The following is a 23,456-nucleotide window of genomic DNA, read 5'->3' on the forward strand; positions in this document are numbered from 1 at the left end:
ACCACACGCCACCCCCCTCTCCCCACAACACACACACACACAAAAACACACACACACACACACACACATACATACACTTCAGAAAAGCCCAATATAAAGGAGGAGGGGGGAACAAGGTCAGAAGGAACACATGCTGTCAGACACACTGGTCCAGGTGGGAAACCATCAGGCGATGCTTTGATTCCCCTCCAACCTCTAACACAGAACCGCAAACCATTTAGGCATCATGCCTGAACCTGACTGCTAGATTACATATATAGGCTAGTATTGATTGGAGTTATAATTGAGGCAGGAAATTCCAGGCCCTAGTTATAGTCTATAACTATGACCCTGTACTCCGATAATTCAAGTTGGTATTTTAACTTGCTAAGCATTCAACACTGTTTGAAGTATTTAGCACACTACCGTAAAAGGAATTGGGAAGCCCAATTCCCCATTCCACCACTGGTGAAATCCCCTCACAATGATCTCAAACTGTGTTTGTAATACACAAAGAAATTTAACACAGACTACCCCTTGCTAATCAGGAAGCTCTTGGGTATGTTGTGGTGGACTGTCATTACAATTGCTTCACGGGAACCTGGTAAAATTATGTTTGTAGTGTAGCTAACCACTGAATGGCTCTGAATTAACTGTCAGCATGCAGTCAAAGCAAACTAGTGCTCTCAAATCGAATCCTGATGTCGACAGCAGATGGGAGTTGTATTCAGAACATTGCTAACTTAGCAAGCTAATATACATTTTAAGAAAACAAGTTGTATTAAGCTACAGTAGCTAGCGTTAGCAATGTTTGGTGGTCAATGAGAGTTAGAGCTAGCTAGCTAACCAGCTGATCTAGCAAACAATGTAACCAAAGTATAATTTTGGATTCAAAAAAATCTCTATCAATAGGCTCTGCATTTCAGGAATCACAGTAGCAAGTACTCCTGGTGCACTGTACAATTATTAAGCTATTTAAACATAATTTTTTTAAAGAAAACTATTGGTTTTTACCACAGACTTCACTGGCTTTCATGCGATTTAAACATGAGCTTGTCGGACAGTTGCTATCCAGCGCTGGAGTGCTGCGATTAGTTGCCCAACATTTTGGGGCGGGGCTTAGCGAAGGGTCAATTGTTCCCAGAGTTATGCCAAGGCATTAGGGTGAAAAAGCTCTCATTCATTTGTGGACATTTACATTACATGTACTAGAATATTAACTAAGCAAGCAAGTACCACACGTTGTCCATATGAGCTTCTGGCAACCTGAGAACACATGCATGGGCCCCAGCTCTTAAACAGGCATTAACATGCTAGCTCTAGCACAATGTGAAGAAAGGGGAGCAGCATTACAAAAGCATGGCCCTCTCACCACTGTGAAGTGTCAGGGGGATGAAGGCTGTCCTTCACTGAGTCAGATACATTACAAACAATGTGTTTCAAATGGCACTCTATTCCCAATGTAGTTCACTACTACCCATAGGGCTATGGTCAAAAGTAGTGCACTACATAGTAGTCAAAAGTAGTGCACTACATAGAATAGAATGCCATTTGGAATTCAGTCTAAGTGTTACGTAATACTGCTGGAGGACAAGGAGAGGGAGTAGGCTCAGCGCCCTTTTAGGTATGATTGCTGCTCGCCGTAGAGGACAAAATCTATTACACTCCATTGGGGGGATGCCACCTCCACTGTACCATTCGCTGTCTTGGGACAGGAAGTACAGAGCTATTTCTGAACCAATGTCAGCCACAACCCCATGACTCTTCTTCCCACATCCCCCCCCCCCCCCCCCCCCCCCCCGTCAGAACCCTCCGACCCAGCCCCCCCTACAACACCCTAGCCTGGGTTCTGATTGGAGAGCACTGCTGTATTTGCAAAATATAGCCTGGCAGACTGCAGACAATGGCTCCAGCTCAACTCTGCAGCCAGCGGTCATGTTGGGGAATAAAGCATTAGCAAGGGTCTCATAGCATCCTGCCACAGAAGATCCCTGTCTGTGATGCGGTGGACAGCGGTGCCAATATATCAATATAACGCCATGTCAAGTGTTTAGTGCCCAAGTACCTATTGACTGTTTACTTGTCTGTGTTAGATTTATTAGCCTGTCTATATTCAGCACCGTCAGTGCGGTCTGATTTATTCATATGATCTGACAGGTGTTTGTACTTCCCATGGCCTCTACCAGGGCTGGTGTGGAGTTATTGGGAGAATAGGCCCCGGGTAATATATTTCTGTATCATAAAGAGTAGTATATACGTAGCTGCAGTATGTGGAGAGTAGTACAGTGGTAAATAGCATAAGAATAGTATAGTATGTCCAAGCCCCTAACTATGTGACTATAACTATCTCCTTCTAGCTATGCTTGATAAAGTGGAGGGTAACTACAGTGTAGCAGGATAACAAACAGGCTTATTGAGGGATTCAATTATGTACACTATACAGAGAAGCCAATAGCATGAATCATCAAGCCAGTGTGTTCATAACAACGCCAACCCCTGTACACAATCCTACCCCTGACAAAAACTGACGAAAACCCCCAACAAAAGAATCCTATTTTCCTTCTTTCCTTTTTCTTTGTCACTTTTTTGTTCATACCCCCCCCCCCCCTCCCCTGTAATGGAGACATATTTGAATGTGTGGGCATGGGAGATCCTGCATCACACATTACCAGAGATTTCATCTCCACTGAATGGATGCGTTTGACGTTTTTTTTGTGGGAACTGTTTCCCACTGAACGTGTAGAGAACAAGACCCGTTGTTCGACAGAGGAACAATTGCAGCAGATGACGGTTGTGGAGGGAAGACATGAATAAAATGATTTAAAGAGGTCCCTCCCATTCACTTTTGTCTTTGACTCTCACTCCCACTCATTTTTTTGTGACGCGTTTCAATAATTACCTCAGGCTGAGTTCATCTGGAGGACTGGCTTTGTGAAAGAGAGAAATGGAAAAGACCCACACACATGAAAAAAAGAGATAATACCTACTTTGTGGGGGGAAGAGGACATAAATGAGTTTGTTGACAACACATAAACACCACTTATTTTCCACCCACTTGATTTGCTGTGGTGGCTCCTGGCTTCCTACAATTTTTGGGCCATTTATGTATCTTGTCACACCCTTAGTTTTAATCTCACATCTTTAAAATGACAGTCATTCGGGCTTGTCCACACTCAGTTACTGTAGCTACTCCAATGCTGACCCGCTGTCTCGTAAATGTGCAGAGCATGTGGGTTTTCAATTATAACTTCAAGGCAGTAACCTGTATTGAAACTTAAAACTGCGAAAGGGGGAACTTCTTACAGTCTAGTAGGAGAGAATGCACAGTCAGCGGTCACAGTCTGAATAAGACAGGCACACATGTACTGTATAATGTATCTACATAGATTTATTGAGTCACACATGCACAGACAGAACACACAGTATATGTCCAAGAATCACTTTATGCAAGCCCAGCAGAATGTATACCGTACCCATAGCAGCCTATGACAATAAATAGTTTAGATAATGCCTCTACCCCCTAAGAAGGCTGAAAAGATTTGGCATGGGCCCTCAGATCCTCAAAAAGTTCTACAGCTGCACCATTGAGAGCATCTTGACTGGCTGCGTCACCGCTTGGTATGGTAACTGCTTGGCATCCGATCGCATGGCGCTACAGAGGGTATTGCGTATGGCCCAGTACATCACTGGGGCCGAGCTCCCTGCAATCTAGGACCTCTATAGCAGGCAGTGTCAGAGGAAGGCCCTAAAAATTGTCAAAGACTCTAGCCACCGAAGTCATAGACTGTTCTCTCTGCTACCGCACAGCAAGCGGTACCGATGCACTAAGTCTGGATCCAACAGGACCCTGAACAGCTTCTACCCCCAAGCCATAAAGCTGTTACCCAAATAACTACCCGGACTATCTGCATTTACCCTTTTTGCACACATTTGTCTGACTCATCACATACAGTACGCTGCTGCTACTGTTTATTATCTGTCACTTTATTCTTAGTTATATGTACATAAATTGTTTACCTCAATTACCTCATACCCCTGCACATCGACTCGGTGCTGGTACCCCGTGTATATAGCCATGTTATCATTACTCACTGTGTATCTATTATTACTTTTATTATTACGTGTTTTACTTTTCTGTTATTTCTCTATTTTCTTTCTCTCTGCATTGTTGGGAAGGGCCCGTGAGTAAGCATTTCACTGTTAGTCTACACCTGTTGTTTAAGAAGCATGTGGCAAATTTGTTTTAATTTTATTTGGTTACTGAATATGCAGGTCAGTGAGGAAGGAGAGAGCTACAGCATGCGTCCCAAATGGCACCCTATTCCCTATTCGCCATGGTCAAAAGTAGTACAATAAATAGGGAATAGGGTGCTATTTAGAATGCATCTCAGTAAAAGGAGAATCATCACAAGACATTAGACTGTGATGAATGGGTCTGAACCATCAGCGAAGCCCCCAGCTGCTGTGGACCACATGCTCAGTCGCTGTCATCAAATGTAAGTATGAAGTGACACAGCATTAGTCTAACACAGGTTCTCTCACTTTCCCTCCAAAGCCAGACGCGAACCCTTCAATAAAGTGACAGAAGTTCCTCTTTTAACTGATTCACGTTTTAGCTGAGGAACCACACATAAGGGAACACCAATGTTAACTTTTAGTTATGTTACAGTGGACTTAATATTCCTAAACAAACTAGGACTAGGCTGCATATCCTTGTGTAACGTTGCCCCAGGCACTTGACCTTGACCGTAAAATTAGGTCAAAATCCAAAATTAAGCAAAGAATGCAAAGTGGACCAAACTGAAGATGAGAAGATTGCTTGAAAAATCTATATTTGGTGAATGCATTCATTCATGACAATGGAAGATTGCTTTTTTTTTAATCCTACATTGGCCTACCAAGAGTTGCTGAATATCTTCTCAACTAACTTTGACAGTTCAGCTAGAAAATCTCAATCAGCAGGTGGCACATGTACCTTGGATACAAACTAGAGCTCGGCTACATCTCCTTGTGTCCAAAATTGTAGTCAGTAATGTAACTTTTGGGGGGGCTCACATTTTATCTTCGCAGACAGTGGGGAGGAAGGAGGAGTGGCAAAGGGTAAAAGGCTGGGGCCCGGGAATGGGTGGGTATCATAAGAATGTTTCCAATATTAGCCTTGGCCTGGCTTTAAAAATAGAGCTTCATCACATGGAATCAATAATGCCACTTAGAAGTGACAGAGTGTGTGTTGGCGGCAAGGACCCTCCGTGGATTAGCGCTCTCTGTGCTTGGTAATCACTACCACATTTGGATGGCAACACCACTAGCAGTCGGTCATCAAGAAAGGCCTGTGGGGAACATAAAGCCTATAGAAATAATGTTGTTGGGCCTTTACAGATGTAAGATCTTAATTTGATCACCCTGTTGCAGGAGAAATTAAGATATGTATCTTCGTTCAATGATAATCTTCCATTTGACTGGCATAATTTATGCTTGATGCTAGAACCGTCAAGGTTAGGCCACTCTTGCAGATTGCAGCCTTGATTCATATAGAAATGAGTGGAGAAGACATTAGTGATAAGTCTCATTTGAGTAATGCTTTCTATGCACACATTGTAATGTCAAGCATTCAGCAATAAGTCATTTTCTATTTCATTCATTTGCAAATATCTTTGCAAACATTTATAAATTTCCCAAAATCACCTGAAACTTTATTCATAGCATTTGCATTTGTCCATTTACAGTTTGCACTAGAGTTAGTACTTCAGTTGTAACACCTGATAACCACTAACATCATCAATGACAGTCAAAAACCATAGACTGAAGAGAAAACCATCATGGTGAAGTTATAGATGATGATCAAAATCCAGGTAATATCCTCAAAATGCACACTGCCTCGTTTTCTCTACAATATTAAAAGATAGCAGATATTGCCTGGGAGAGCTTGGTGTGTACATATTGTAACTTTTCCAACCACATCATGAGATCCCACTAGGTCCTAGGACTTTCTCGGAACTAGCCACTACAAATCTTCCCCTGCGATGCTCAGACAGGGACCAATATAGATCCAAGAGAGAGATATCGCATGGCCGATAAACTCGAGGGACAGGCTGTCCCCTGGACGCACTGCGGCTCAATCAAGTGACACTCTCTCTGAACCAGGCCCTCCACCAGTGTCTAGTTTAGATCAACTGCATGCTAAAGCCAGCATTGTACTGTTGCATCAGCTATAGGCAAGTGTCTCACTTCTAGCTAGTGTCTCACCTCACCGTCATCTTATGGTGCAAATGACTGTTTCTCCTGTACAGTGGGGAAAAAAAGTATTTAGTCAGCCACCAATTGTGCAAGTTCTCCCACTTAAAAAGATGAGAGAGGCCTGTAATTTTCATCATAGGTACACGTCAACTATGACAGACAAATTGAGAATTTTTTTCTCCAGAAAATCACATTGTAGGATTTTTTATGAATTTATTTGCAAATTATGGTCGAAAATAAGTATTTGGTCACCTACAAACAAGCAAGATTTCTGGCTCTCACAGACCTGTAACTTCTTCTTTAAGAGGCTCCTCTGTCCTCCACTCGTTACCTGTATTAATGGCACCTGTTTGAACTTGTTATCAGTATAAAAGACACCTATCCACAACCTCAAACAGTCACACTCCAAACTCCACTATGGCCAAGACCAAAGAGCTGTCAAAGGACACCAGAAACAAAATTGTAGACCTGCACCAGGCTAGGAAGGCTGAATCTGCAATAGGTACGCAGCTTGGTTTGAAGAAATCAACGGTGGGAGCAATTATTAGGAAATGGAAGACATACAAGACCACTGATAATCTCCCTCGATCTGGGGCTCCACGCAAGATCTCACCCCGTGGGGTCAAAATGATCACAAGAACGGTGAGCAAAAATCCCAGAACCACACGGGGGGACCTAGTGAATGACCTGCAGAGAGCTGGGACCAAAGTAACAAAGCCTACCATCAGTAACACACTACGCCGCCAGGGACTCAAATCCTGCAGTGCCAGACGTGTCCCCCTGCTTAAGCCAGTACATGTCCAGGCCCGTCTGAAGTTTGCTAGAGTGCATTTGGATGATCCAGAAGAGGATTGGGAGAATGTCATATGGTCAGATGAAACCAAAATAGAACTTTTTGGTAAAAACTCAACTCGTCGTGTTTGGAGGACAAAGAATGCTGAGTTGCATCCAAAGAACACCATACCTACTGTGAAGCATGGGGGTGGAAACATCATGCTTTGGGGCTGTTTTTCTGCAAAGGGACCAGGACGACTGATCCGTGTAAAGGAAATAATGAATGGGGCCATGTATCGTGAGATTTTGAGTGAAAACCTCCTTCCATCAGCAAGGGCATTGAAGATGAAACGTGGCTGGGTCTTTCAGCATGACAATGATCCCAAACACACCGCCCGGGCAACGAAGGAGTGGCTTCGTAAGAAGCATTTCAAGGTCCTGGAGTGGCCTAGCCAGTCTCCAGATCTCAACCCCATAGAAAATCTTTGGAGGGAGTTGAAAGTCCGTGTTGCCCAGCGACAGCCCCAAAACATCACTGCTCTAGAGGAGATCTGCATGGAGGAATGGGCCAAAATACCAGCAACAGTGTGTGAAAACCTTGTGAAGACTTACAGAAAACGTTTGACCTGTGTCATTGCCAACAAAGGGTAATATAACAAAGTATTGAGAAACTTTTGTTATTGACCAAATACTTATTTTCCACCATAATTTGCAAATAAATTCATTAAAAATCCTACAATGTGATTTTCTGGATTTTCTTTTCTCATTTTGTCTGTCATAGTTGACGTGTACCTATGATGAAAATTACAGGCCTCTCTCATCGTTTTAAGTGGGAGAACTTGCACAATTGGTGGCTGACTAAATACTTTTTTTCCCCACTGTATATCATTTTATTAAAGCAGTGTCAGGTACCAACTGAATATCCTACATTATAAGTTACATTAATACTTCACTCTGAACTTGTATTTACAATGACTTATTCTGACCTCAAAGTCTTCACCTGTAATAACTAGTCTAGAGCGCATCAGTGGGCAACATCTAGGCCAACTCGTTTGACAGACTGCCCTACTCAGCGGTTGTCACTAGTTACCACAGCCAGCTGTGTCGTAAAAATTCATGACAACAAAATGTAATTTAAGTTTAGGCTTAGGCATAAATTTAGCAGTGTGATTACAGTTATGGTTAAGGTTAGGATTAAAATCAGATTTTAAGAAGATCAATTGTAGAAATAAGCGGGGTTTAGCCATAATTATGACTTTGTGGCTGTGGTAACTAGTGGCAGCAGCTCAGCCTGATGTGATGTACAAGATTGCCATCTGCTGGCTATTTAGTGTCCCTACAATGGAGCCATTCGGGGCGTCTCATTTTATTTATTTACATTTTTTAGTCATTTAGCAGACGCTCTTATCCAGAGCGACTTACAGGAGCAATTAGGGTTAAGTGCCTTGCTTAAGGGCACATCGACAGATTTTTCACCTAGTCGGCTCGGGGATTAGAACCAGCGACCTTTCGGTTACTGGCACAACGCTCTTAACCACTATGCTACCTGCCGCCCAATTGTATCAAGTTAATTCTGTTTTATATTTAGACAAATGTGGCCTACATGCTGAGATAACATCATATTACATGATATTACCAACTCATAAAAGTAGTAGAAGAAGAAAATTGACTACTTAAAAATTGATATGGCCTCAATGGCTCTGCACTTCCGGTCACAGACGCCATTATAGGACAGATCACAGTTGCGATCTCTATACATCTCTATGGGTCGCTTGTACTTTCAAGCACTGCGACAGGCGAGTGCGGATTCGATTATGCTGAGTCGCGGCATAGGCCCATTTCGTCATCGGGAGAAAGCGGGGAGGGAGGCGCGCACTTTTCAAATCGAACGGTCATTTTGTCAACAAGGCTGCATGGTGCATCATCCAGAAACAAACAAAGTATATTTTCCATACAATAAATGTTTGAATTGTTTAACTCGTTTTTATTGGGAAGGCAGATAAAGCATTTTTTATCAAAGGCAATCACTTTTGTATGGGGAAACACAGAATCCTACTAATTACAACACGTGTGTAATTACTTTACTTATGTTTTGAGTCGACCGGGAGGCAGCCCGGTTATAAATCGAATGCAATCAACATTCAGCCGATGCTAAACACGCCTATACCGGCGCCCGGGAGGGATTAATCGAACCCCCTCATTGACGCAACCTGCAGTGTAAAAACCACCATGGCGCTCTGCAAGAGAGGGGTCCAATGCTGTGTTACAAGGATAATACGATGCAGTTATCCATTTCAAGGGGTCTCAACCGTGTCGATGTACACTCCAATGTTAGGCTACTCAAGACTAAGGTACTGAATAACTCGAACATTACCTAGCGTAGATGTTACTGAAAGATGGAGAGTAGCTAGCCTACTCGAAATGCTGTTGGTCATTCTCTTTAGTCCTTCTAGCTAGGGCTAGTCATTCTAATGTTGCAAGCACACGAAATAAACAATGTAGCTAACAGCATTGGCACGCAGCCTTCTCTTGTCTTAAACGCAGGGCAGTTTCTGGGGTGTTTTGGTGGTCGGTACTAGCTTCTATAGCAACAAAGGCATAAACACCGGCTATTTATATCTAATTAAAATTTGATTTTAAACCTAACCTTAACCGCACTGCTAACCTTATGGCTAAACCTTATTAAGACCAAAATGTATATATTTTTTATGTGCTAATTTTGTGTATGTGGAATCGGACTTTGTGGCTATAGAAGCCATTTTGGTAAACGCTATTTTTATTTGGGGGTGGGGCTTCGCCATGGGGCATAGAAAACATTTTGCAGTTTCAAAGCAAATTTCCTGCAGTTCTACACATTTTGCCATGGGATGAAGAGAAATGTGCCGACTTGAAGCTAATATCCTGCATTCTACACGTTTTGCCATGACTTATGCCATGTTATTATGATATGTGAGTGAAAGTGACTAACAAAATCAATGGGGGCTCCTTGGAGGTCAAGGCCCCTGGGCACGTGCCGTGCCTTGCGTATGATTACTACAAGGTTTAGATTGCTAGGTAAATTAGTCTAGCCAGCTATCTATAAAATGTTAGCTGACATGGGCTAATTGAGTGACTATCAGTGACTAACGAGGAACAGACAGTTAGTCGCTTATGCCTGAAAATAGCACTGCTTAAACGGTATCAATGTAACCAAATACATTTGCCTTCCTGTAACCTTACTTTGTATCTGTTACTTTTATATTTGTTGATTTCCAGCACTATGCCAATACCTACAGTACCAGTCAAAAGTTTGGACACACCTACTCATTCCAGGGTTTTTCTTTTCTTTTTACTATTTTCTACATTGTAGAATAATAGTGAAGACATCAAAACTATGAAATAACACATGTAGGAACCCAAAAAGTGTTAAACAAATCAAAATATATTTTATATTTGAGATTCTTCAAATAGCCACCCTTTTCCTTTATGACTTTGAGTGGCGCAGTGGTCTAAGGCACTGCATCGCAGTGCTAGCTGTGCCACTAGAGATCCTGGTTCGAGTCCAGGCTCTGTCGCAGCCGGCCGCGACCGGGAGACCCATGGGTGGCGCACAATTGGTCCAGCGTCATCCAAGGTAGGGGAGGGTTTGGCCGGCAGGGATGTGGGTTCGTTTCCCACGGGGGGCCAGTATGAAGAAAAAAAACGTCGCTCTGGATAAGAGCGTCTGCTAAATGACTAAAATGTAAATGTAATGACAGCTTTGCACACTCTTGGCATTCTCTCAACCAGCTTCATGAGGTAGTCACCTGGAATGCATTTCAATTAACAGGTGTGCCTTCTTAAAAATTAATTTGTGTAATTTCTTTCCTTCTTAATGTGTTTGAGCCAATCAGATGTGTTGTGACAAGGTAGGGGTGGTGTACAGAAGATAGCCCAATTTGGTAAAAGACCAAGTCCATATTATGGCAAGAACAGCTCAAATAAGCAGAGAAACGACAGTCCATCATTACTTTAAGACATGAAGGTCAGTCACTCCGGAAAATTTCTTAAAGTGCAGTCGCAAAAACCGTCGAGCGCTATGATGAAACTCTCTCATGAGGACCGCCGCAGGAAAGGAAGACATTTACATTTTAGTCATTTAGCAGACGCTCTTATCCAGAGCGACTTAGTTAATGCATACATTTTCATACTGGCCCCCCGTGGGAAACTAACCCACAACCCTGGCGTTGCAAGCGCCATGCTCTACCAACTGAGCTACAGTTACCTCTGCTGCTGAAGATACGTTCATTAGAGTTAACTGCACCTCAGATTGCAGCCCAAATAAATGCTTCACAGAATTCAAGTAACAGACACATCTTAACATCAACTGTTCAGAGGAGACTGCGTGAATCAGGCCTTCATGGTCGAATTGCTGCAAAGAAGCCACTACTGAAGGACACCAATAAGAAGAAGAGACTTGCTTGGGCCAAGAAACACGAGCAATGGACATTAGACCGGTGGAAATCTGTCCTTTGGTCTGATGAGTCCAAATGTGAGATTTTTGGTTCTAACCGCTGTGTCTTTGTGAGACGCAGAGTAGGTGAATTGATGATCTCCTCGTGTGGTTCCCACCGTGAAGCATGGAGGAGGAGGTGTGGGGGTGCTTTGCTGGTGACACTGTCAGTGATTTATTTAGAATTCAAGACACACTTAACCAGCATGGCTACCACAGCATTCTGCAGCGATACACCATCCCATCTGGTTTGCTCTTAGTGGGACGATCATTTGTTTTTCAACAGAACAATGATCCAAAATAATAATAATAATATGCCATTTAGCAGATGCTTTTATCCAAAGCGACTTAGTCATGTGTGCATACATTTTTACGTATGGGTGGTCCCGGGGATCGAACCCACTACCTTGGCGTTACAAGCGCCATGCTCTACCAATTGAGCTACAGAGGACCACAAACCACACTTCCAGGCTGTGTAAGAGCTATTTGACCAAGAAGGAGAGCGATGGAGTGCTGCATCAGATGACCTGGCCTCAACAATCACCCGACCTCAACCCAATTGGGATGAGTTGGACTGCAGAATGAAGGAAAAGCAGCCAACAAGTGCTCAGCATATGTGGGAACTCCTTCAAGACTTTTGGAAAAGCATTCCTCATGAAGCTGGTTGAGAGAATGCCAAGGGTGTGCAAAGCTGTCATCAAGGCAAAGGGTGGCTATTTGAAGAATTTCAAATATAACATATTTTGATTTGTTTAACACTTTTTTGGTTACTACAGTCGTGGTCAAACGTTTTGAGAATGACACAAATACTAATTTTCACAAAGTCTGCTGCCTCAGTTTTGATGATGGCAATTTGCATATCCTCCAGAATGTCATGAAGAGTGACCAGTTTAATTGCAATTAATTGCAAAGTCCCTCTTTTCCATGAAAATGAACTTAATCCCCAAAAAACTTTTCCACTGCATTTCAGCCCTGCCACAAAAGGACCAGCTGCCATCGTGTCAGTGATTCTCTCGTTAACACAGGTGAGAGTGTTGACGAGGACAAGGCTGGAGATCACTCTGTCATGCTGATTGAGTTAGAATAACAGACTGGAAGTTTTAAAAGGAGGGTGGTGCTTGAAATCATTGTTCTTCCTCTGTTAACCATGGTTACCTGCAAGGAAACACATGCCGTCATCGTTGCTTTGCACAAAAAGGGCTTCACAGGCAAGGATATTGCTACTAGTAAGATTGCACCTAAATCAACCATTTATCGGATCATCAAGAACTTCAAGGAGAGCGGTTCAATTGTTGTGAAGAAGGCTTCAGGGCGCTCAAGAAAGTCCAGCAAGCGCCAGGACCATCTCCTAAAGTTGATTCAGCTGAGGGATCGGGGCACCACCAGTGCAGAGCTTGCTCAGGAATGGCAGCAGGAAGGTGTGAGTGCATCTGCACGCACAGTGAGGCGAAGACTTTTGGAGGATGGCCTGGTGTCAAGAAGGGTAGCAAAGAAGCCACTTCTCTCCAGGAAAAACATCAGGGACAGACTGATATTCTGCAAAAGGTACAGGGATTCGACTGCTGAGGACTGGGGTAAAGTCATTTTCTCTGATGAATCCCCTTTCCGATTGTTTGGGGCATCCGGAAAACACCTTGTCCGGAGAAGACCAGGTGAGCGCTACCATCAGTCCTGTGTCATGCCAACAGTAAAGCATCCTGAGACCATTCATGTGTGGGGGGTTGCTTCTCAGCCAAGGGAGTGGGCTCACTCACAATTTTGCCTAAGAACACAGCCATGAATAAAGAATGGTACCAACACATCCTCCGAGAGCAACTTCTCCCAACCATCCAAGAACAGTTTGGTGACGACCAATGCCTTTTCCAGCATGATGGAGAACCTGGCCATAAGGCAAAAGTGATAACTAAGTGGCTCTGGGAACAAAACATCGACATTTTGGGTCCATGGCCAGGAAACTCCCCAGACCTTAATCCCATTGAGAACTTGTGGTCGATCCTCAAGAGGCGGGTGGACAGACAAACAACCCACAAATTCTGACAAACTCCAAGCATTGATTATGCAAGAATGGGCTGCCATCAATCAGGATGTGGCCCAGAAGTTAATTGACAGCATGCCAGGGCGGTTTGCAGAGGTCTTGAAAAAGATGGGTCAACATTGACTCTTTGCATGAACTTAATGTAATTGTCAATAAAAGCCTTTGATACTTATGGAATGCTTGTGATTTATACTTCAGTATTCCATAGTAACATTTGACAAAAATATCTCATAAGCAGCGAACTTTGAAGACCAATACTTGTCATTCTCAACTTTTGACCACGACTGTACATGATTCCATATGTGTTATTTCATAGTTTTGATGTCTTCACTATTATTCTACAATTGTAGAAAATAGTACAAATAAAGAAAAACCCTTGAATGACTGGTCGGCGGCTGGTGCAAGTGAAAGAGCAAAGACCACTTTGTCAGTCAGCAAAGTCATCATATTTCACAACATACAACCACATCCAAAGTGTTCATTCTTTCCTTGATTTTAAGGGGAAATTAGTGGGTTAAAACAGTGTCAATAGGGATTGAAAGTAAATCTGCAATCCTCCTGCAGGCTACCACAAATTATGCTGCATCCAGAGGTTATGCTGGCTATTGTCAACAGAAATCTATTACATTTCCACTGAAACCCTATAGGCCTAGGTGTCCCAAACTAAACTCTTCCCTGTCCTCATACAACTACAAAACATCACATGGGATATATACAAAAACATAATCTTGAAACCGAGAACCAAATTATTGTATGAACACTGGGATGATGTGTGGAGAGACTTACACAATGTCACAAGGTTTTTTTATTGTAATTTGTGTCTCTGAATCTGATATCCTGTTCTCTTCTACAGTGTATTATCTTGCAGGCACTACTCGTTATCTCAGGGCAGACTAGGCATATTTCAGAGAGCCAGTGAGAGGTATGAGAAATTCCTCGAGCATCGATTACCCCGCCTCTACATCCTTTATACCACCTTTGTGAAAGGTAAGTACTCCCTAACCAAAACAACACCCTCTAATGCCTAACTGACAACTTCTCATGAGCAGCTCCAGGGAGGGGGTTGACGGTGCTGAAGCACCCTCAAAAACAGGCTTAGCACCCCCAAGTAATAATGTATTATTACTTATGTGCATAGGTTGCAAGCACCCCTACGCAACAACCAAGCTACCCCTTAGCTAACTCAGTGCAACTTCTCCATAGCCAGTCTACAGCTGTAACATTTTCCTGTTGGAATTGGATAGCTCCTTTCCCTCTATATTGTGCTGCCAAATGTGTATTTGTGTTTTTCTTTGAGGCAATACCATGAAGCATTTTTGCAATGTGTTTTTGTGTTGTAGGATTTCGGCTCATGGTGCACGATGTGAGGGAAACAAGGAGGATAAGGATGAAAATGCTCACTCAAGATGTTTCACTCAAAGAGCTGCCCTACCGCGAGATGGAGACAATCATTCTGGTCAGTGAGTCACATGTTGCACTTCCACCCTGGCAGCCATACATTTTGTGCAGTAGACACCTTGGTTGTGTCCCAAATGGCACCCTATTCCCTACATAGTGCACTACGTTTGACAGGGCCTCTAGGCAAAAGTAGTGCACTATATAGGGAATAGGTGTCATTTGGGATGCAAATACCGTGGAGGCAGTTTGACAGTCATAAACTCTACAGCAAACTTGATAAAATATTCAAATGTAATGCTCTCTCTCTCTTTCTGTCTGTACGTCTTTCTCTATCTTAATCTTGCAGTTTCGCAAAGACATGATAAAAGCCATTCCCCTGGTGATAATCTCTATCCCGCCTTTTGCCATCATTTTGGTTTTCACTCTTATGTGAGTTGTTGTGAATCAACCAACCTGATATTGACAATATCAATTGCTAACAGTTTTAAGAGACTAATTGAAAAGAGTGCAATTGTAGTCATTTGTAGGGGAGTCATATGCATGCTTCCAAAATGGGGGGGGGGGGTTATAAATGGATGGTGAATGATGGGTTACCTCCAACCTCTAATCTGATATGTGTCCCCTCCTCTCCCTCTCCCCTCATTGGTAGGTGCCTGTTCCCTAGACAGCTCCTGATTCGTCACCTGTGGACTCCGCAGCAGCAGCAGGACTTCCAGAGGTTGTACCACGAGCAGAGATGCCGACACCGTGAGAACATCCTGAAGGGCGTGGCCTGTTCAATACCTCACATCAAAGAGTGGACCCTCCGCAGCCACCTGCTCACCCTTATCAGCAAGGTTCCTCATTTACCTCTTTAAACTCTGAGCATGTTTGTTCATTGAACACAGACATTTCAAACAGCTGCCATGCATTTCTTCTATTTTAGGCCTATACTGTAGGTAATGATTAATCACAATTTTGAAATGCATAACCAAAGACTGTCAGTCTATGTAAATATTACAGTTAACTTACTGTACATCTAAGGATGATCCCAGCTATACAATTTTGTGTTTACTAATTATCATTACATACAGTGAGGGGGAAAAGTATTTGATCCCCTGCTGATTTTGTACGTTTGCCCACTGACAAAGAAATGATCAGTCTATAATTTTAATGGTAGGTTTATTTGAACAGTGAGAGACAGAATAACAACAAAACAATCCAGAAAAACGCATGTCAAAAATGTTATAAATTGATTTGCATTTTAATGAGGGAAATAAGTATTTGACCCCCTCTAAATCAGAAAGATTTCTGGCTCCCAGGTGTCTTTTATACGGGTAATGAGCTGAGATTAGGAGCACACTCTTAAAGGGAGTGCTCCTAATCTCAGCTTGTTACCTTTATAAAAGACACCTGTCCACAGACGCAATCAATCAATCAGATTCCAAACTCTCCACTATGGCCAAGACCACAGAGCTCTCCAAGGATGTTAGGGACAATATTGTAGACCTACACAAGGCTGGAATGGGCTACAAGACCATTGCCAAGCAGCTTGGTGAGAAGGTGACAACAGTTGGTGCGATTATTTGCAAATGGAAGAAACACAGAATAACTGTAAATCTCCATCGGCCTGGGGCTCCATGCAAGATCTCACCTCATGGAGATGCAATGATCATGAGAACGGTGAGGAATCAGCCCAGAACTACACGGGAGGATCTTGTCAATGATCTCAAGGCAGCTGGGACCATAGTCACCAAGAAAACAATTTGTAACACACTACGCCGTGAAGGACTGAAATCCTGCAGTGCCCGCAAGGTCCCCCTGCTCAAGAAAGCACATATAGAGGGCCGTCTGAAGTTTGCCAATGAACATCTGAATGATTCAGAGGAGAACTGGGTAAAAGTGTTGTGGTCAGATGAGACCAAAATCAAGCTCTTTGGCATCAACTCAACTCACCGTGTTTGGAGGAGGAGGAATGCTGCCTATGACCCCAAGAACACCATCCCCACCGTCAAACATGGAGGTGGAAACATTATGCTTTGGGGGTGTTTTTCTGCTAAGGGGACAGGACAACTTCACCGCATCAAAGGGACGATGGATGGGGCCATGTACCGTCAAATCTTGGGTGAGAACCTCCTTCCCTCAGCCAGGGCATTGAAAATGGGTCGTGGATGGGTATTCCAGCATGACAATGACCCAAAACACACGGCCAAGGCAACAAAGGAGTGGCTCAAGAAGAAGCACATTAAGGTCCTAGAGTGGCCTAGCCAGTCTCCAGACCTTAATCCCATAGAAAATCTGTGGAGGGAGCTGAAGGTTCGAGTTGCCAAACGTCAGCCTCGAAACCTTAATGACTTGGAGAAGATCTACAAAGAGGAGTGGAACAAAATCCCTCCTGAGATGTGTGCAAACCTGGTGGCCAACTACAAGAAACATCTGACCTCTGTGATTGCCAACAAGGGTTTTGCAGAGGGGTCAAATACTTATTTCCCTCATTAAAATGCAAATCAATTTATAACATTTTTGACATGCGTTTTTCTGGATTTTTTTGTTGTTATACTGTCTCTCACTGTTCAAATAAACCTACCATTTAAAATTATAGACTGATCATGTCTTTGTCAGTGGGCAAACGTACAAAATCAGCAGGGGATTGTGTTAATGGCTAAAGGGAAAGCTCCACACCCATATTATGCTAATAATAATACAGTGTGGTGACTTCCCACACCAGCAATTAGTTGAGGCCTTTTGTGATATGAAAGAGTACAAGACTGTAAGTGGATGTTTTGCGTGGCGAATGCAGTTGAACCTGTCCTGCCTGGTCCAGTTGGTGTGTATCTGCAGAATGGGAGGGGCGATTTGAAATGTTTGTTATGCAGGTGCAGAGTGGGGCTCACCCCAGTGTGAAAGACATCAATGCAGTGAGGGATGTGTTTTCCGGACAACCACTGGGATTAACAGGCATGGACTCTGGTCAGATGGTAAGGATTTTTGGTGTTTATTTCAGAGTGAGCCTCTGCTTGTAAAGAGCATCTAATTTCATATCGTTATGCAATTATTTTTTCTAAGAAACTGAAAACTTGCACTTGAAACTTGGAGAGAGCAGGTTAGGAGGGTGAGGGTAAATGGGTCATCCCTGTATAAATATAGTTTTGTTTCGTCTGTGTGAAACACAGGGTTCTTTTTAACTCTCTTTGATTTGTTTGGGGATTCAATTCACATGGATGACTCATCTGACAGGTATTCCTCTCCCTACACTTCCCTTTCTTTCCTAATCTATATTTTTCCCATGCTTCCTCTTCCCTTTCTTTCCCCCTTCCTATATTCTTTCTTTCCTATCCTCTTCTAATTAATCTCTCAGAGGCTGCTGTGCTCCCACCTCTTGCTGAACCCGTGGCTCCCTGGGTTCCTGCTCCGGCGCCGGCTGAGGGCCAAAGCCCTGGACCTGCTTTACTTGGATCAGGCTCTGGACACACTGGGACAGGGCCAACTCACTGACACAGAGATTAGAGAGGTCAGCCCCCCCCCCCCCCCCCCCCCCCCCCCATATAATCCCATCTCAAGACTGCCATTTGTAGATATAAATAAAGTCAAAACGGTACTCACTCTCTCTATACAATGAGTTGAAACGGAATAGCAAGTGACAATCAGAGAAGTCAGGGGCCTCAACACTGTCATTTATAGATTAAAATCAAATCAATTAGCAAATGCCTTTACCCAAAGCAGAATTTGTATTCAGTAGATGTGGCCGATGCAGGAAGCAAACCTACAACTATATTGTAGCACTATATTCTAAAAAAGAGAGCCGTTGGAACTGCTAGCTGATGCACCAGTGTATGGTTTATGGCACAAAAAATAAACATACATTATAAACTTTGGTAAGACAAAATAGCAAGGCAAACCTTTTATCTTAAGTGTGTGATACGCTACTTCTCTTCCTCCCTCCACTTCTCCAGGCCTGTTACCTGCGGGGGCTCAATCCCAGTAGCCTCACCACTAGCCAGTGTCGAGAGTGGCTCCTCCAGTGGCTTCAGCTGTCCACCCAGCTCACAGGTCTGACAAGTTTTACTTACAGGCAGACCTAGGTTAAAATACTATTTGAAATAATTTCATCTACTTTATGTGTTTAATTGAGCTTGCCTGGCACGATGGAACCAATATAATTGTCGATAAAGCGCAAACCCCTCCCGTGGCACTCAAGGCAGGCTAAAGCAAACACTCAAATATATTTGAAAGACTTCAAAAGGTATTTGAACCCAGATCTGTTTTACACACAGGGGATTGCTTGTTGTCATATATATGACAGCTTGGTTCACAATGCCAGTTGGTTCTATACACTCTATTTTTATCATGGCACATCCTGGCTTTTACAGTGCACCTGCTATACAGCATTATGCTATTGACCTGGGCCCGGTTTCCCGATAGCAATGGAACCTAGGCCTACGAGGGTTTTAACAATGCATCGTTCCTACAACAGCCGAAGATGTAACATGCGTTTCCCAAAACACAGCGCAGAAAGAACATTCGTTGGAGCATGTCGATACTGATAGGATCGAAAGAAAGACAGCGCTGCTCTCAGACCAGCTTTCTCCATTAAAATCTAACCTTAACATTACAATTATTCCACAATAATGACGACGAATCAGCTCTTAGAGAGATACCACCTATATGGTTGCAAATATTGAGGCAGCTTATTTTTATGCTTACCCTATAATAATGTACTTTATCACAGATTTGGCACATCATTGCGCACATTTTGTTACACACTTAAAAGAAAATGGACAGTGTATAGCCTACAATTAGCAAAATAGAACTCAAGTGACTGAACATTAAATTGATTTCAATATGATTTAAATATTGGCCTATGTAGCCTATACTGTATTTATATTTTAATGCAGTCATCTCGGTTTTGATTTGAGGCATCTTTTTATCCTAGTTTGTAACAATTGCAAAGACATTGGCAACTTTGTATTTGTAGTCAACTTCGCTCCGAAGTTATCGGCGTTCACAGAGAGACGGATAAACAGCTTCATTCTACGTTTAGCAGAATCCTTCTGTGTATGAAGTGACGGGGGGGGGGGAGCATCTAACGACGCACTTAGCTGTTCTTTATTTTCCAATTGTCACTCATGAATCTCAGATTGTATTCACTATCCTTGTCTTATGCTGTGTCCCCTTCTCTGTGCTTTCTAGAATCAGAGACATCTCTTCTGCTGCACAACATGGTCCTGCTCTCAGTAAACTACCCCAGCTCCTGACCAGAGGAACAAAAGCATGCAGCAGTAACCAGACTATTTATTAATTTGCTCTCAGGCTAGAAAGTCTAATCTAACAGTGACCATTGTCATCTCATTTTCTTGGGACAGAGAGGGAAAGAATGATCCAAACTGGTCAATTGATAACGTGGAGAATCAGTGATTCAGTGCATGGATGACTTTTACTGTGCTGTATGTCTTAATCCATTCCAGTTAATGGATGTCACACATATGGTTGCAATCACACATATACGACTACGTACAGTTGAAGTCGGAAGTTTACATACACCTTAGCCAAATACATTTAAACTCAGTTTTTCACAATTCCTGACATTTAATCCTAGTAAAAATTCCCTGTCTTAGGTCAGGTAGGATCACCACTTTATTTTATAATAATAGTAGAGAGAGTGATTTTATTTCAGCTTTTATTTCTTTCATCACATTCCCAGTGGGTCAGAAGTTTACATACCCTCAATTATTATTTGGTAGCATTGCCTTTAAATTGTTTAACTTGGGTCAAACGTTTCTGGTATCCTTCCACAGGCTTCCCACAATAAGTTGGGTGAATTTTGGCCCATTCCTCCTGACAGAGCTTGTGTAACTGATTCAGGTTTGTAGGCCTCCTTGCTCGCACACGCTCTTTCAGTTCTGCCCACAAATGTTCTATAGGATTGAGGTCAGGGCTTTGTGATGGCCACTCCAATACCTTGACTTTGTTGTCCTTAAGCCATTTTGCCACAACTTTGGAAGTATGCTTGGGGTCATTGTCCATTTGGAAGACCCATTTGCGACCAAGTTTTAACTTCCTGACTGATGTCTTGAGATGTTGCTTCAATATATCCACATAATTTTCCTTCCACATGATGCCATCTATTTTGTGAAGTGCACCAGTCCCTCCTGCAGCAAAGCACCCCCACAGCATGATGCTGCCACCCCTGTGCTTCACGGTTGGGATGGTGTTTTTCGGCTTGCAAGCGTCCCCCCTTTTTCCTCCAAACATAACAATGGTCATTATGGCCAAACAGTTCTATTTTTGTTTCATCAGACCAGAGGACATTTCTCCAAAAAGTACGATCTTTGTCCCCATGTGCAGTTGCAAACCAAAGTACGTTCATCTCTAGGAGACAGAACGAGTCTCCTTCCTGAGCGGTATGATGGCTGCGTGGTCCCACAGTGTTTATACTTGCGTACTATTTTTTTGTACAGATGAACGTGGTACCTTCAGGTGTTTGGAAATTGCTCCCAAGGATGAACCAGACTTGTGGAGGTCTACAATATTTTTTCTGAGGTCCTCGCTGATTTCTTTTGATTTTCCCATGATGTCAAGCAAAGAGGCACTGAGTTTGAAGGTAGGCCTTGAAATGCATCCACAGGTACACCTCCAATTGACTCAAATTATGTCAATGAGCCTATCAGGAGCTTCTAAAGCCATGACATTATTTTCTGGAATTTCCCAAGCTGTTTAAAGGCACAGTCAACTTAGTGTATGTAAACCTCTGACCCACTGGAATTGTGATACAGTGAAATAATCTGTCTGTAAACAATTGTTGGAAAAATTACTTGTGCCATGCACAAAGTAGATGTCCTAACCGACTTGCCAAAACTATCGTTTGTTAACAAGAAATGTGTAGAGTGGTTGAAAAACAAGTTTTAATGACTCCAACCTAAGTGTATGTAAACTTCCGACTTCAACTGTACATACGTACAGTGGGGAAAAAAAGTATTTAGTCAGCCACCAATTGTGCAAGTTCTCCCACTTAAAAAGATGAGAGAGGCCTGTCATTTTCATCATAGGTACACGTCAACTATGACAGACAAATTGAGGAAAAAAAATCCAGAAAATCACATTGTAGGATTTTTAATGATTTTATTTGCAAATGATGGTGGAAAATAAGTATTTGGTCACCTACAAACAAGCAAGATTTCTGGCTCTCACAGACCTGTAACTTCTTCTTTAAGAGGCTCCTCTGTCCTCCACTCGTTACCTGTATTAATGGCACCTGTTTGAACTTGTTATCAGTATAAAAGACACCTGTCCACAACCTCAAACAGTCACACTCCAAACTCCACTATGGCCAAGACCAAAGAGCTGTCAAAGGACACCAGAAACAAAATTGTAGACCTGCACCAGGCTGGGAAGACTGAATCTGCAATAGGTAAGCAGCTTGGTTTGAAGAAATCAACAGTGGGAGCAATTATTAGGAAATGGAAGACATACAAGACCACTGATAATCTCCCTCGATCTGGGGCTCCACGCAAGATCTCACCCCGTGGGGTCTAAATGATCACAAGAACGGTGAGCAAAAATCCCAGAACCACACGGGGGGACCTAGTGAATGACCTGCAGAGAGCTGGGACCAAAGTAACAAAGCCTACCATCAGTAACACACTACGCCGCCAGGGACTCAAATCCTGCAGTGCAAGATGTGTCCCCCTGCTTAAGCCAGTACATGTCCAGGCCCGTCTGAAGTTTGCTAGAGTGCATTTGGATGATCCAGAAGAGGATTGGGAGAATGTCATATGGTCAGATGAAACCAAAATATAACTTTTTGGTAAAAACTCAACTCGTCGTGTTTGGAGGACAAAGAATGCTGAGTTGCATCCAAAGAACACCATACCTACTGTGAAGCATGGGGGTGGAAACATCATGCTTTGGGGCTGTTTTTCTGCAAAGGGACCAGGACGACTGATCCGTTTAAAGGAAAGAATGAATGGGGCCATGTTTCATGAGATTTTGAGTGAAAACCTCCTTCCATCAGCAAGGGCATTGAAGATGAAACGTGGCTGGGTCTTTCAGCATGACAATGATCCCAAACACACCGCCCGGGCAACGAAGGAGTGGCTTCGTAATAAGCATTTCAAGGTCCTGGAGTGGCCTAGCTAGTCTCCACACCTCAACCCCATAGAAAATCTTTGGAGGGAGTTGAAAGTCCGTGTTGCCCAGCGACAGCCCCAAAACATCACTGCTCTAGAGGAGATCTGCATGGAGGAATGGGCCAAAATACCAGCAACAGTGTGTGAAAACCTTGTGAACGCTTACAGAAAACGTTTGACCTGTGTCATTGCCAACAAAGGGTATATAACAAAGTATTGAGAAACTTTTGTTATTGACCAAATACTTATTTTCGACCATAATTTGCAAATAAATTCATTAAAAATCCTACAATGTGATTTTCTGGATTTTTTTTTCTCATTTTGTCTGTCACAGTTGACGTGTACCTATGATGAAAATTACAGGCCTCTCTCATCTTTTTAAGTGGGAGAACTTGCACAATTGGTGGCTGACTAAATACTTTTTTTTCCCCACTGTACTTACGCACGCACACACACA

The 23,456-nt window shown here is 42.9% G+C and overlaps 1 protein-coding gene across 1 annotated transcript; it reads left to right on the forward strand.

The window, feature by feature from the left end:
• Positions 1–9,206: 9,206 nt before the first annotated feature.
• On the forward strand, positions 9,207–21,825 carry LOC311133572 (LETM1 domain-containing protein 1-like). The gene is made up of 9 exons (XM_084167079.1): positions 9,207–9,341; positions 14,350–14,483; positions 14,837–14,952; positions 15,241–15,323; positions 15,544–15,730; positions 17,750–17,851; positions 18,232–18,384; positions 18,827–18,923; positions 20,064–21,825. The coding sequence occupies exons 1-9, from the start codon at positions 9,220–9,222 to the stop codon at positions 20,126–20,128; spliced, it is 1,059 nt and encodes a 352-aa protein (XP_084023205.1). The 5' UTR covers positions 9,207–9,219; the 3' UTR covers positions 20,129–21,825.
• Positions 21,826–23,456: the final 1,631 nt, after the last annotated feature.

This window comes from Coregonus lavaretus, assembly GCF_964263955.1.
Source record: "Coregonus lavaretus genome assembly, chromosome: 8".
Lineage (NCBI taxonomy): Eukaryota > Metazoa > Chordata > Actinopteri > Salmoniformes > Salmonidae > Coregonus > Coregonus lavaretus.